This window comes from Nycticebus coucang, chromosome 13 (assembly GCF_027406575.1).
Source record: "Nycticebus coucang isolate mNycCou1 chromosome 13, mNycCou1.pri, whole genome shotgun sequence".
Taxonomy (NCBI): Eukaryota; Metazoa; Chordata; class Mammalia; order Primates; family Lorisidae; genus Nycticebus; species Nycticebus coucang.
In genome coordinates this window covers 55,856,835-55,873,118 of record NC_069792.1, presented here as the reverse complement: position 1 = coordinate 55,873,118, position 16,284 = coordinate 55,856,835, and the positions used below count along the sequence as shown (strand labels likewise).

The 16,284-nt window shown below is 37.6% G+C and overlaps 1 protein-coding gene across 1 annotated transcript in view; it reads right to left on the bottom strand.

The window, feature by feature from the left end:
* CIBAR1 (CBY1 interacting BAR domain containing 1) overlaps positions 1-16,024 on the bottom strand; it is a 32,121-nt gene extending 16,097 nt beyond the window's left edge. The window contains exons 1-6 of the mRNA XM_053558559.1: positions 15,974-16,024; positions 15,243-15,477; positions 12,868-12,936; positions 11,558-11,659; positions 8,185-8,190; positions 5,883-5,987 (exon numbers count right to left, since the gene is read on the bottom strand). Of these exons, the coding sequence (XP_053414534.1) occupies positions 5,883-5,987; positions 8,185-8,190; positions 11,558-11,659; positions 12,868-12,936; positions 15,243-15,477; positions 15,974-15,999 (543 nt within the window). The 5' untranslated portion in view covers positions 16,000-16,024. The remainder of the gene's footprint in view (positions 1-5,882; positions 5,988-8,184; positions 8,191-11,557; positions 11,660-12,867; positions 12,937-15,242; positions 15,478-15,973) is intronic.
* Between the last annotated feature and the right edge of the window lie 260 nt (positions 16,025-16,284).

Genomic DNA, 16,284 nt, shown 5'->3' with positions numbered 1-16,284 from the left:
AAAATAGGTATTAAAAGTGTATGCTCTTTGAACAAGGAATTCCACTTCTCGTAATTTAACCCAAAAGATTAACTGAGTCAGCAATGGTCAATATTTAAGACTGTATGATGATGCAGTGACATCTATAATTGCAAAAATAACCCAGATGTCCACCAGTGAGTACAGGTTAAATCAATACATCTATACTGGAGAAAACTAAAAATAATGGTATAGATCTCTACTACTTAGATAAATATGCCAATGAGATATTAAATTTTAAAGAGAGATGCTATATACAGTGTAGTCCCATTTGTGTAACTGTATGGGGTTAAAAAATAGAACTTTCCGGGGCAGCCCCTGTGGCTCAGTGGGTGGGGTGCCAGCCCCATATACAAAGGGTGGTGGGTTCGAATGCAGCCCTGGCCAAACTGCAACAAAAAATGGCCAGGCGTTGTGGCAGGTGCCTATAGTCCCAGCTACTCGGGAGGCTAAGGCAAGAGAATTGCTTAAGCCCAGGAGTTGGAGGTTGCTGTGAGCTATTGACGCCATGGCACTCTACTGAGGGCGATAAAGTGAGACTCTGTCTCTAAAAAAAAAAAAAAATAATAATACAACTTTCCTTGTAAGAATGTTGTGAGGAATAAATGAGTTTATCCACATGAAATGGTTAGACTGGTACCTGGCACATGTTTAAGAAATATTTTTGTTGTTATTGTTATTACCATACTCTATGTATATAGGGAAAAAGTTTGAAGGATATAAACAAAAACAGTGACATTATTTTTGAGTGGTGGGATTATACTTTTCTCTATAATATTATGGAAATTTTAATTTTTTTTTTTTTTTTTTTTGAGACAGAGTCTATGTTGTACTTGGTAGAGTCCTGTGGTGTCACAACTCACAGCAACCTCAAACTCTTGGGCTTAGGCAATTCTCCTGCCTCAGCCTCCCAAGTAGCTGGGACGACAGGCACCCTCCACAACACCCGGCCATTTTTTTGTTGCAGTTGTCATTGTTGTTTAGCTGGCCTGGGCCAGGTTTGAACCCGCCACCTTTGGTGAATTTGGCTGGCACTGTAACCATTGTGCTATGGGCACCAAGTCAGAACTTTTTATAATTTTTATATTTATAATAGAAACTATTAAAAATTGAATGTAGAAGATGCTTCTTGCCCATATCAGCTACTTTACCTTGCACTGAGTTCCTGTCTCTGTTTGTTCTAGGAGTAACTGCTGGTCAAGTACCTTTTTTATAGGTGTGAAATTCCCTTGACATTCATTATATGACTGATGACATTTCCTATTACTTGAAAAACAAATGATATTGTGATTTTTCTCTCTTGTTTTGTACACCAAGTTCTATACCAGCCTTTCTCAGAAAGACACTTTTTGCAAAATTATTATGAAAAATCTTTGCCCAAAAATTGCGTTACCATTACCAAAATTCAAACAGACTTGTCAGTTAAACCCACCTCAAACACAGTAATGCTGTTGTGAGCAGTGCTCACTACTCCTAACTAATCACTTGTACTTCCAGAATTGTTAAAGGAGGAGCCATAATCTCTGCCTTCCTCTGAAGTAGCCTGATAATAGGTAACAATAAGAATATTCTTTATCTGTTTCTCCTCCAGTAAGAAGAACATCAAAAACTTTTTTCAATAATTTGTCTCACATATAAATGTTTGCGAGATGTTAAAATCTACATGGTAATACCTGAAGATTGCCTTATTAGAAGTAAAAGGCAAGAAATATAATCTTTGACTGTCCTTGAGGCTACTGTTAATAGGATTTCTTTCCTTCTTTTTTATAAAAGATCACAAATATGGCCTAATTTGGAAAAGAAATAATTTGATTTTTTTTTTTTTTTTTGCAGTTTGGCTGGGGCTGGGTTTGAACCCGCCACCTTCGCCCTACTCACTGAGCCACAGGCACCGCCCCTGGAAAAGAAATAATTTGATAGTGATGAGGAAAGTTGTGCAGAATGGAGATTCAGAACTCTAAAACACCCCAGTATTCCAGTATTGATAACTGGTGATATTTCTGGGAGTTTCCTAGAGCCACAGGAGTTTGCATTTGAAGTGTAGGTTGTTGCAGATTACATGATTTTGGATAGAGAAAATCCTAAGGAATCCACTAAAAACTACTGGAACTAATAGTTGAATTTGGCAATGTATACAAAAATCAAATGTATTTCCATACATTTGCAATGAGCAATCTGAAAATGAAATAAAGAAAACAAGTCCATTTAGAACAGCAACAGGAAATATAATAAAATACTTAGGAATAAGTTTAATAAAAGGGCAAATTTACACTCGAAAAACTACCAATATTATTTAAAGAAATTAGGGAAGATTTAAATGGAAAAACATTCCATGTTCATAGATTGTAAGAATTAGTCTAAAAATACCAATATTTTCGAAATTGATCTGCAGATTTGATGCAATCCCTGTTAGAACCTCAGCTAACTGTAGAAAACGACAGGCTGCTTCTAAAACTCACAGAATTGCAATAGAGCCAGAATAGCCAAATCAATCTTAAAAAGAACAAAGTTGGAAGATTGTCACATAACCTGATTTTAAAACTTAACCATACTTGGTGTGTTACTGGCGTAAGGACAGACACATAGATCAATGAAAGGGAACATGAGTCCAGAAATAAAAAATTAACTCAGATGTATCAGTCATATATAAGAGCTAAAACTGTAAAATTATTAGGAAACAAGGATAAATCTTCATGACCTAGGATTTAGCAATGAGTTCTTAGCTATGACACAAAACACAAGCAACAAAAGAAAAAGATAAATTGGAATTTATCAAAATGAAAAATTTGTACTTCCCTTTTAAGAAAATGAAAAACCCATGCAATGGGAGAAAATAATAGCAGATTATTTATCTGATAAGGGATTTCTGAGGACACCCCAATTAAAATGTGGACAAAGGATCTGAATAGACATTTTTCCAAGGAAAATACATATACATATCGTTGATAAGCATCATCAGGGAATGTAAGTCAAAACTACATTCCTAGTAGTTTGGAATGAATTCCTACATTCCAAAGCTAGTACTTTAAACCCTCTAGGATGGCTACAATCAAAAAGTCTGCTGAATATCAACAATTGAAGATGCAGAGAAATCAGGACCCTCATATACGGCTAGTGTGCAAAAACAATGGTGCACTCACTTTTTCCAGTCTGGCGATTCCTCATATGATTAAACATAGCATAGAATTATCAATGATCCAGCAAGTCCACTCCTAGGAATATACCTCAGTGAAAATATATGTCCACACAAAAACTTGTACCTAAATGTTTTTATCAGCATTATTGACACTAGCCAAAAGGTGAAAACAAACTAAATGTCCAACTGATGAATGGATAAACAAAATGTGGTAAAAAAAAAAAATGGTATTATCCACACAATGGATTATTTGGCTGTAAGAAGGAATGGAGTACCTATATATCAATATGGCTGGGCCTTGAAAGCAGGCTAAGCATATGAAGTGTCCAGAATAGATCAATGCATAGAGACAGAGATCAATGGTGGTTATTCAGAGCTGGGAGATAGGGAGTTAAAAGTGTTAAAAAGAATTAAAAGTTAAAATATTGAGGTGATGGTTGCACATAGATCTGTGAATACACTAAAAACCATCGAGTTGTACACTTTGAATTCTAGTCAATCTTTTTAAGTGTAGGGTTTTTCCTGTCTTTTTTTCCCCCTGTAACCACCAGATCTTCCTTTTTTTGTGGACATGACACAGAAGACAGGGGAAAAACTTGGAAACTTTTTTCTGTGGACCTTCCTCTGTGCAGCACCCCACTACGTCTCCTACTGCTCCAGGAAATCCCAGGGTACAAAGGGTAGCTGAGAATTCTACATTCACTTCTGCCCCAGTTTTGTACTTGGTGATGCTCAGGGACTTAAAACACCTGTAGAGATAGCCAGTATGTGGGTAGGACACAGAAGTAAGCCCAAAGACCAGAGCAGAAATGAATTTCCATGTATAAAAGTAAATTTTATAGGCAGGAAGATTGGTGATGGAATGAGGAATCAGGCTCTGGTCACTAAAGAAGCCCACAGGTGGTTATGGAATCAGACATACTTCACATGTCTCCATTCTCATTTTTCAGGCTAAAGCTAATTAGTGATCCTCCTTTCCCTCAATTTAAGAGTGTATATTAGCAATTGTAAAACTTTATACACTGACTGTACTCTTCCCATCTTGGTAAAGGAATTTGTTGTAGGATAGCTAGTCCATGAGTAGTGATCTAATGTTATATAGCACAGTGCAGAGCTTATGACTGAACTGAGAGGCAAAGAAATCTTTTGCTGTGACAGAAAATTGAAATAGGCAAATGAATGTTTCATGGATTCAGAGAGGAATGATATTTAAGTGGTAGATCATGCTTAATTTGTTGATAAGACTATAGCTTATAAAAGCAGGAAGATTTGTCAATAGTAGTAAAATAACAACAACAAAAAAACCCCCTCTAATCTTTAAAGCTTGGTACAGGAAAATTTGCAGCAAGCCAAAAATCCTAAGATGAGTCCTAAAGTCTACAAAATGATTATAAGCAGTCTTTCATCATCTTTACAAGATGTCTATCAAAAAGTCACTGAAGGCTTGGCACCTGTAGCTCAAGCCTAAGGCGCCAGCCACATACACCTGAGCTGGCAGGTTCGAATCCAGCCCAGGCTTGTGAAACAGCAATGACAACTACAACCAAAAGATAGCCGAGCATTGTGGCAGGCGCCCATTGTCCCAGCTACTTGGGAGGCAGAGGCAGGAGAAGCACTTAAGCCCAGGAGTTGGAGGTTGCTGTGATCTGTGATGCCCTGGCACTCTACCCAGGGCGACAGCTTAAGGCTCTGCCTCAAAAAAAAAAGTCACTGAAGACTTGCTAAACTTCATGATCCCAAAGAAAGTTTCAAATCTACTGATGTGATATAAGTAAATAAGTCAATCCTTGTGATATTGTTGTCTAACATACAATATCACAGTGGGTGTAAATTTTTGTGGTTGGCTACTGTTACCCTGTTTACTTATTTGATAATCCCAGCTACTCGGGAGGCTGAAGCAAGAGAATCGCCTAAGCCCGGGAGTTGAAGGTTGCTGTGAGCTGAGACGCCACGGCACTTTACCGAGGGCAGTAAAGTGAGACTGTCTCTACAAAACAAAACAAAAAGTTTTATGCTATAAAAATTATAAAAAAGCACAGATTTAAAAAATGGTTCATAGTTACATTTCTGGCTGTGATGCTTTGGGTAAATACTTTTATGACTTTGCTTAATTGCTTAATTTCTTCATAAAACCACCTCATTCTCATGGAGTTTGTGAGTTTTCTCATGTGAAAATTCAAAGATAATTTATCTGAAGTGCCTGGTATAGTACCCAGTACATAAAAACATAATAAATGTTAGTTTCCCTTGATTTTAAATAGTACTTGTGATAAAAAGTTAAATATCTGGCTTGGTGGCTAGGGCGCCAGCCACATACCCTGGAGCTGGCGGGTTCAAACCCAGCCTGGGCCTGCCAAAACAATGACAATTATGGCAAAAAAGTAGCTGGGTGTTGTTGGGAGGCTGAGGCAAGAGAATCACTTAAGCCCAAGAGTTTGAGGTTGCTATGAGCTGTAACACCACAGGCACTCTACCAAGGGTGACATAGTGAGACTCTGTCTCAAAAAAAAAAAAAAAAAAAAGGCTAAATATCTGGCCTATGGTTGGGAATGTTGACCCTTTATATACTGTTGTTTCCAAAAGAAAGTAACATTTGATATATTTTAAGTTATAATATCTTTTTATTACCCACAAGAAAAGTTATAGGCTAAAAAATTCAGAGTAATTTAAAATTTTCCTAAGTGTAGTTTAAAAAACATGTTTTGAAACTTAACCATTACTTTATTACCTTTATATCCTTTATTTTCTGCTTTTCAAAATTGTCAATAGTTTCTTCTAGATGACGAGTTGTTCGGGTGGCATCTATTGTAGCTCTCTGTAATTCCGTTTCTGCCTACAAAGTATCACCCCAACCAAAGATATAAATGTTACCATTATAGCACTAGCTTTTAGGTAAATTGTTCAATGTTATTATATTTTACCACATATAGTAAAATGATCTATATAGGAAGCACAGGCAGAATAGAGAACTTTAAGTCCGTCTAAAGTTGGACATGATTCACTGTGTATTTCTACAAAATTACTGTTTTCCTATCACCCTTGGATGATTTACTGTATGATATTTTTTAACATTTTCTACTGCTTCTGTTTCACTGCCTGTGTCATTTACCATAAGGTCCTTTTTCTCCTGTCTCTCTGCTTCAGCCATTTCTATCTCCAAAAGAAATGATTTATGATTTAGTAACAAGTACCATTTTAAATTCTGTGAATTAGAAATTGTCTCTTAATATATAAAATACAATAATGCTTACCTCATAGGACTACTGTATGGATTAAATGAAATAATCTTTGTAAAGGACTAAGGAGAGTGATTGGCACACAGTAGAAAAATCTAGTTATGATAATTTCCAAAATTGAGAATCTGATTATTTTTATCATTATAAGATAGAGGTATATAACAGAAGACTCTATTTTACTTTTAACAAGTCTCCAAATACATCATGTTTCTAATTTTATAATAATCAGGTAAAGTAGAATATACATTATACATATATATTTATTTCAGCATGGGATTTCTACTTGTAGATTCTTCTTTATAAACTTATGATACTACACTGTTCCTATCTGCTTAATGTGTATTACAAAAAACGTATACACTAGAAACTAAAAAATTAGATCCCAAGTCTAATGCTTTGCTTCATATACTCTGACATGTACTCATATTATCTAGATCTGTGTTGTACAATCAGTGTGCTGGCCACTAACCACATGTGGCTATTTAGATTTAAATTAATTAAAATTAAATAAAAGATTAAAAACTGGTTCCTGTTAACTTTATTTGCATTTCAAGAGCTCAACAGCCATTTATAACTAGTGGCAACAGTACTGTAAGTGTAGAATATTTCCAATCTAATAGTGTCTTTCTCTTTAAGCATCTTATTCTTTAGTATAATAGTGGTCCCAAAACATTAATTAATTAAAGAAAAGTTTGCATTTGTTATCCAAGTACCATGACAGTTAATACTTTGAAATTTGGCCCTTGCTTTCTTTTTCAAGAAAATGTATAGATTAGAACAAATAAAACAGCTTACTATAAGAATCCATTTCCTTTTCTTTTTTTGAGACATGGTCTTGCTTTATTGTTTGAGCTACAGTGCAGTAGCTTCATCACAGGCTACTGAAGAGAATAATCTGTTTTCCCTCTATGTGAACCCACAGACCTGTTGCTTCAACTGCAACCTCAAACTCTTCGGCTTAAGCAATCCTACCTCAACTCCCCAACAGGCGTGCACCACCACACCTGGCTAACTTTTCTATTTTTTGTAGAGATGGGGTCTTGCTCTTGCTTAGGCTGGTCTTGAACTCCTGGCCTCAAGCAATCGTCCCACCTTGGCCTCCCAAAGTGCTAGGATTACAGGTGTGAGCCACCTCATTCGGCTGGATCCATCACTTTATTACCCACCTGTGACTGAAATTTTTCATAAAGGAAAAAATAACATTTCAAGAGAACGTAAGTTCTTTCAATGAGTTAAAATCATATACCCGTGTAATTAGGTAGTAATTACAACTATATATTCATCATATACTCTTGCAATTAGGGTCATTCAGGTATAAAATTTCAAGCACTTAAAATATATTTATACCTCTTTGTATATATATTTATTATATGGGGCGTGAAGTTTCCCACCACCCCAGGTATATGGCTCCGCCCCTGAGAAGGTTTTTAAAAACTGAACAAACTTTCAACTTCACCATAAACAGGAATCAAAAATGCTCTGTATTGCTAGAGTAGGATTCTTCAAACTATAATCTCATCAGAGGAAATTCAAAAGATAGACCTCTTTGGGGCAGCGCCTGTGGCTCAAAGGAGTAGGATGCCAGCCCCATATACCAGAGGTGGCGGGTTTAAACATGGCCCTTGCCAAAAACTGAAAACAAAACAAAACAAAAAAACCCAAAAGATAGAACTCCTTTGAAGATTAATATGAAAAATGTCTTACTTGGTATGTTTTAACCTTTTTGCTAATGAAAATACTAAAGCAGACTAATTTTTAATAATGTTTACTATGTGTAACTGATGTAGTTTTTACTTGTGACTACTTCCTTTTGACTAATGTCTTTCCCTTTTCCATTTATTGATATTTTCATTTTAAAATTTCAAAGGGAAAAAAATAAAAATAAAATTTCAAAGGGCAAATAGAAGTAGCTAAACTAGGAAATAATGGAGAAACAGAAGCCATAGCTAGGACATCTGTATCTTAACCTTCTGTTACCTTCCAGCAACAAATATTGTGTTCATTTCTGAAGGTCTCCAACTCTTTATTCATGCATAGCAACATACCCAAAGTCACACAGCTCCTTTTAGCAGATAATATAGATTTCTAATATTTTTTCCTTTCACTGAATATTTTTCAAAATCCTATAATGGATCAATTTGAATAGGAAGTGCTTTTGATTAAAATACTTAGACATGACTCTATGAATAAAGCTATCAATATATTAAATAGAATTAGTTAAGAATTTAAAATGATTTATAGAAGAGTAAGCCAGAATGGTGTTTTTTAAAACTGTGTTGTGGCTCAGTGAGTAGGGCGCCGGCCCCATATACCAAGGGTGGCGGGTTCAAACCCAGCCCCGGCTGAACTGCAACCCAAAAAAAAAAAAAAAAAAAAAATAGCCGGGCGCCTGTAGTCCCAGCTGCTCGGGAGGCTGAGGCAGGAGAATCACAGAAGCCCAAGAGCTAGAGGTTGCTGTGAGTCCTGTGACATCATGGCATTCTACTGAAGGCGGTAAAGTGAGACTCTGTCTCTACAAAAAGAATAAATAAATAAATAAATAAATAAATAAATAAAAGAAAGAAAAACAAACAAAAAGAAGCTATGTTATAGGAAGCTTATTTAGAAATCATTTGGACCTTTTTTATAGGGTAAGCAACCCGGGATTCTTCTTTACCCCAATCTCTTCTATCACAAGGACTCCATTTTATTTTCCATATTAAGCTTTAACATCTAAATAGGTAAAACGTAAGGTCTATCTTGATAAAAGTTCTATGAAAATATGATTAACTTTTAAACTTTATATTGATAAATTTATATGTAGATTGTTCTTTAATTTTGGTCCCTGATTGCCAAAATACACAAGTTGCATATCTTACCCAGTGAGCAAATCGATTTACCTGCAGCAATAATCTCTTTAGTTGTGGGCAGCGCCTGTGGCTCAAAGGGGTAGGGCACTGACCCCATATACCGACAAAGGTGGCGGGTTCAAAACCAGCCCCGCGGGCGGCGCCTGTGGCTCAGTGAGCAGGGCGCCGGCCCCATATACTGAGGGTGGCGGGTTCAAACCCAGCCCCGGCCAAACTGCAACAAAAAAATAGCCGGGCGTTGTGGCGGGTGCCTGTAGTCCCAGCTCTGGAGGCTGAGGCAGGAGAATTGCCTAAGCCCAGGAGTTGGAGGTTGCTGTGAGCTGTGTGACGCCACAGCACTCTACCAAGGGCGATAAAAATGAAACTCTGTCTCTACAAAAAAAAAAAAAAAAACAAAAAAAACCCAGCCCCAGCCAAAAATCATCATCATCATCATCATCATCATCTCTTTAGTTGTATTTGTCTTCCCTCCAGGTGAACCCCCAGACCTGCTTCTTCTATGCTATAAGACTGCTTCTCTTCCACAACAGTGTTTACACAGAGCGTCTAAGAAAAATCTTTGTCTTAGGAATCGATTCATTTCTGTGTTGAGTATTGATACCAATAATCTGGATCAATCTTTCCAACTGCTCAGGATTCCAGGTGTTACATTTTATCTGCCTTCAGAAATCTCTATTTCCTTAACGAAGAACAAAACAAAACAAAAAATTTTGATCTCTGGCTTAATTTTTAGACACTCCCTGGCCCCTACCTTTATCTCTAGTTGTCATGGATTTTTTTTTTTTTGAGACAGAGTCTCATTCTGTCACCCTAGGGTTGAGTGCCTTGGTGTCATCATAGCTCACAGCAACCTCACACTCCTGAGCTCAAGTGATTCTCATGCTTCAGCTAACTAGCTGGGATTATAAGTGTCCACCACAATGCCTGGCTAATTTTTTCTTTTCTTTTTTTTTTTTTTTTAAGTAGAGACAGGTCTCACTCTTGCTCAGGCTGGTCTCAACTCCTAAGCTCAAGCAATTCACCCATCTCCATCTCCCAGAGTGTTAGGATTACAGGCATGAGCCACCACACGGGGCCATCAGTCATGAATTTTGCAATATTTTCTGGTTTGTGTGACTTGCTGTAGTTTGCAGACTGTAAGCCTCAGTAACAGTCTAGCCTCCAATGGGCACTCCCATTTTTATTTAGTAAAACATTGGGCTTATGTACCTTTGGTCCAAAAAGAAGGACCAAGCAATTAACAATGCCCCACATCACTGCTCCAGGGACTTCCCTCAGGAATGGAGGTGTTCTGGAACCTCAAATACCCCAGAGACCCGCCAGTCCTGTGGTTTCTGTAAGGAGGTAGGAAGGAGAGACATGGAATGGGAAGAAGAGGCAGCAGGGATGTTAGTACTTTCTACACAGTTCTAGTTACCCTAGTTGCTGTCAATTAGCCAAGCACTATTTGGTATGCTTCTGTTTAGTCATGAAGAAGGCACATTCTAGTTTAAAAAATAGCCATGTTTATCACAAGAACCTTGTCACGGTAGACACTCTTGCTTAGATCCTTTTGTGTCCAGCTTGAACTCTTCAAATCTCCTGACGGTTACTGGCTGGAAGTCATAATTGTGGTTTCACACAGTTGTTTTCCTTTTAAAAAAATGAAAGAAATTCTACTGGGAAATTTTCTTTCCTTTTCTCAAAAGTAGGGTAGAGAAGGCACTGATATATTAGAATTAACATTAGCCATGACCATATGAATGAAATTTCAGAAATTTGAATTTACTCTCATAAAAACCTCTGCATTTGGCCAGGTGCAATGGCTCAAGCCTGTAATCCTAGTACTTTGAGAGGCTGAAGTGGGGTGGATTGCTTGAGCTCAGGAATTCAAGATCAGCCTGAGCCAGAGTGAGACCTCTAAAAATAGTTGGGTTGGGCATTGTGGCAGGTGCCTGTAGTACCAGCTGCTTGGGAGGCTAAGGCAAGAGGATTACTGAAGCCTAAGAGTTTGAGATTTCTGTGAGCTATGACGCCATAGAACTCTACAGAGGGTGACAACACTGTCTCAAAAAAAAAAAAAAAAAAATGAGTGGGACTTTTTGTACTGGGAAATCCATTGTGGAAAACAATATAAAGGGATTGAATTAGGTGGCATAATCTCTTTAAAATTAGCTAATTTCTATAGCAAGAATTCCTAAATGCCTATGTTTGTTCTCAATCTTTATATTCAAATTCTCTACTTATTTAAAGGTAAAATGCTTAATTTCTACATACATTTACTTTTGTACTGCATACCTTACAAAACATTTTTTTAAAGACCCAAATTCAAAGGATACAATAACATGTCGATCAGATGGGTTTCGCTGTCGTGTTCTTTCTAACTGAGTTAACTGCTTAGCTTCTCGATTCCGTGCTGTCAATGTTGCTTTGAGGTCATCCTGCAAACAGGTATTTTTTGTTAATAAAATTTTTGGATTTAATAAATAAAATATATACACACTTTGTTTTAAGAATGAAAGAACTTTTTTCTTTTTTTTTTTGCCCTTAGGCAAAACCCCAGAACTTTTAAAAGGGAGGGCCTATTGTTCCCCCTCTGTTGAAGACAACTGTGAGAAGAACTCTTATTTGTTCCAGGCACCATTACCACAGGAAGTATGAATACTGTGTAATTAGTATATCTATGTGTGTGTGGAGTGTGTTTCTTTTAATATTCTCTCAAAATAATGACACAATTTCAATGTAAAACTTTAACCATACTATATACATGTATGTATATATGTACATATTTATAATAATTTTGATTGCTGTAGTGGTTATGTGGGTATATATATTTGTCAAAACTCAGCGGTCACATAAAATGTGAAAAATGTTATTACTAGTAAATTATATTTCAATAAAGTTTATTTAAAAAAAACACAGAACTTTGTGGCTCAGCGTCCTTAGCTCAGTGAGTAGGGCACTGGCCACAAACACAGAGACGGGCGGGTTCGAGCACAACCCACAACTGCTGAACAATGACAACTGCAACCAAAAAAATAGCCAGGCATTATGGTGAGCGCCTGTAGTCCCAGCCACTCGTTAGGCTGAGGCAAGAGAATTGCTTAAGCCCAGGAGTTTTTGAGGTTGCTGTGAGCTGTGACCCTACGGCACTCTACTGAAGGCCACATAGCAAGACTTTGTCTCAAAAAAAAAAAAAAATAGAACTTTGTCACACATTTTGTTGTTGTTGTTGTAGTTTTTGGCCAGGGCTGGGTTTGAACCTGCCACCTCTGGCATATGGGGCTGGTGCCCTACTCCTCTGAGCCACAGGGGCCACCCTGTAACACATTTTGAAAGTCTAAATATTATCACCTGCTTTGAAACAGCAATATACACTTATATAGTCAACCAGTTTCTGTTCATATATTCTTCATGACTATGTTAACATTTGAAAGTTTCCATAAAAATCTCTTATGCTCCTACAGTAGAATACTTAGTAAGCTCATTAAAATATTCATTATTCTCAAAGATCCAAGAAGTGACCTTTCACAGTATGTAAAAAGAGTAACTACACAGTACTTAGTATTTTTTATTAAAAGTTCAATTAGAAAACATATACTCTTTGCCCAAACACTTAATAATAGGTGAAAAAAATGGATTTACTTACCCGTTTCATTTTTACAATGGTTCCATAAGCTTTCAAAGGTTCAACTACTTTGGCTTCAAGTCTTTCAACCTATTGAAAATTATTATAAAATAATAACTGAAAAGAAACATAGACTTATCAAAATTTAAATTCTGAAATAAAACCTATGCTGTTTTAAGTGTAACATAATTGCTATACACATTAATCTTTAAAAATTTTTAAATTAAAATAAAAATTTTAAATTAAAATGCTACTGTTTACCTATCTTTTAACTTATAAATAACAGGACATTCACCAGAAATTGACAAGACTCAGAATCTAAATTCAAAAACATTAAAAACTGTGAAGCTGTACAGTAACAATAAAAGCAGAAAACTATCTGGTGAGTAGCATGACAAGAAAATGTCTTAGGTTTTTGAGGAGCTCATCTTTACCACACCATTATCTAAGTATTACTCTTTTATCTTAAAAAAGTAGTTTTGGAGTAAGTTTTATTTCATCTTCATATTTAATACAGCTACCATTTTCCATGTGTTTAGCCCAGTTTTGGGTAGATTACATACATTGTCTCTAATTATCTCTAGGCTAATTGTAACAGCCTAACTTTCTGGAAAAGAAAATTGAACCTGAAAGATAAAACATACTAGAAACATGTAAAGTAATGTAACCTTTGAAGCAAAAAGGCTCGGGGCTAACCAAATTAGTGGTATTTTTCTTTTCTTTTTTTTTTTTTTGGTGTTTTTTTTCTGATAAGCATTTTTGAATTATCAAAGAATAGAAAACAAAATGGTCTGTGTTGCTGAGCTGTCACACTGTATGTCTACTCTACTTTTTACTTACAATTAAACAATTTTTCTTAAACATTCGTGTTTTTATCACATTTTGAGTAATTTTTTTGCCAACAGCACTAGTGGCATGCACAAATTAGATTTTTTTTTTAAGGCAAGTATATAAATATAGTATAAGAAAAATAATGCTCTTGGACATTAACATGTTCTCTTAAATGAACATGTATTATTTTTATAGCAGGAAAAAGGCTTTTGTGTAACATGTTTATATAATTAATGTTTCATTTCATATTGATTTTTATTTACTATGTATATGAATGTTTCATTTTAGAAGATTTTAGGAAAATGAAAAATTAAGTTCCCATAAAGCATTTAAATGTTAGGAATCCTAGTATCATGAGTATTTAGGATAGTTTAGTTTGTACCATTTCTAATAATCCATACACTGAGCATTCAGTATAAGGATTTGCCAAATCTTTTTTCTGTTCTCCTTTTTGTTGCCTACCTTTTATCATTGTTCATTAGCATCTCCACCATTTGGTAAGCAAGGGAAATAAAAGGAGAGCAAAGGTAAATCAATTCACTTTGCTGTTTGATATAATAGCATACAGTTTTCTACATAGGGGAGCTGAAATTACTGACTAAAATAGGATTTTAGGATTACCTGTGACTATAAATTATTTTTGAAACATTAAATCTTCAGTTATATATTGAGAGTTGACTTTATTACAGAAAAAAACGTCATATGACAAGACCTCAACATTTTTCAAAAAAGTACCCCCAAATGTGATTCCTACTAAAATTTTTGTATAGATAATAATGATGAGTTCAAAGATTATTCTCATTTTTTTTTAAATGAAATTTCTGTTTTAGGTTTTAAAAAAGGACCAAAGGCACTGATGACAAAACTACAAAAAAGCAACACAGTTTTAACGGGGCAACTTCTGACAAGTTAACCTGTGTCTGGAAACTAAAAATAAATATTAAAATGTTTATGAACTATTACAGGGGGGAAAAAAATGGGCTTTTATAAAGAAAACAGAACACCTCCCATGTCATCCAAAGCAACCCTCGCCTACAGTGCTTCACTAATAGTGTCCTTCCATGATAGAAATCATAGATTTTTGTTTTTTTTCCAGTCAGTGAACCAGTGGTCAACTTTTTACAGCATGGAAGCAGCAATGGTCTTTTGCCTATTTATTAATAATTTATTCATTTACATTACCATCCCCAACATTTTCCATCTGCAGTTACACTTTAAAATGTAATTACAGGCACACAAGACACAAGTCATGCTTTTTTACCCCATGAGTACTATGAATACTGCTCCCTGTAAATGGCCACCCCATGGCCAGAAGTTGCCAAATAAAGTGGGGCGATTCAAGCCTTCAAGACATTCTAAACCAAGTTTAATTTGAAAATGGTAAAATAAACCACAGAAAGCTTCCCTTTAATAGACTCACACAATGTTACAGACATGAAAACATTTCTCATCAAGTGTATGTTCACTACCGCCGTCAGGTAGATTACAAGTCAAAGTCTTCGGGTTCCTTCGTCCACTACTCCTGGCTCATTCCTAAACAATGACTCTGTGACCTCACTCCATACCTCTGCTTGTCGATAATCCTGAAGCTTGGCAAACTCATCAGCAAAGTTTTTCAAGCCCTGCTTTAAATTTGGGGTCTCTGTAGAAGCATACACGTTGATTTCATTCACCAGGAGGTCTGCTTTGTCTCGCAGCCTAGCAGTTTTCCGCACATACGCAGCAAAGATTTGGCACAGCTCTCCAAAATGCTTCTCCACATTTGAGACAGCATCTTGCAGTTGTTTGGTTTGAGCGTCCCTAGAGAAAAAGGTGATACATAAAGCAAAACATTCTCGTTAGGAATGAAAAGGCTTCACTTTAATTTGATATGCAAACATTCCCGGGACATTCTGCAGCCAAGAAGGCACAGAACCAACGATCCCCCCATCTCCCACGGCAGACTGCCCCTCTCCAGGACCCCTTTCAGGGCCCGGCCTCACTATCTGGACCGTGTAGGTACATGAGGAGGCCCCGGCTCGGCAGGCCGCGGCTTCAGAAAGGGGATGGCTGCTCCGGCTGCTCCACGCGGCGCGGCCTGAGCGCCAGGCTGTGTCCCAGGCTTCTGCACCGCCTGCGGTAGTGCGGGGAGCGGAACCTGGGGAGCGTGGATGGGTACCCCCGGCCGCCGGCGCTCGCTGCAGTCGGGGGCGACAGGCGGAATCCGGCGCCGAGGCCCCACGGAAAGCAGCCTCACTCCTCCCACCCCAGCTCTAGCGTGTGGGCAGCGCTGGACGGCTGGTCCTAGAGCTGTTACCGGTTTTCCAGACTGCGCCTCAACATCTTGCCTTGCGCGCGGCGGTGGACCCTAGGCTGGGGCCCAACGACCTGCTCGCCTAGGCGTCCGCGCGCGCGCTGGGGCGGGAGCAGCGGTCAACGCCGCCGGGAGGCGGAGAGCCCGCCCTGCGCGCCGCCGCGCCAGCCCGGGTGTTTCTATGGAAACTCGGGGCGCGCCCGAGTGGTCACCGACTGAGTCGGCCCCAGCGCAACTAGGGCGCCGGAAGGGCGAAGCGGTCAGGGACAGAGCAGGGCGACGGCGCGCCCACCCCTGCAGACTCTTCCGCACGC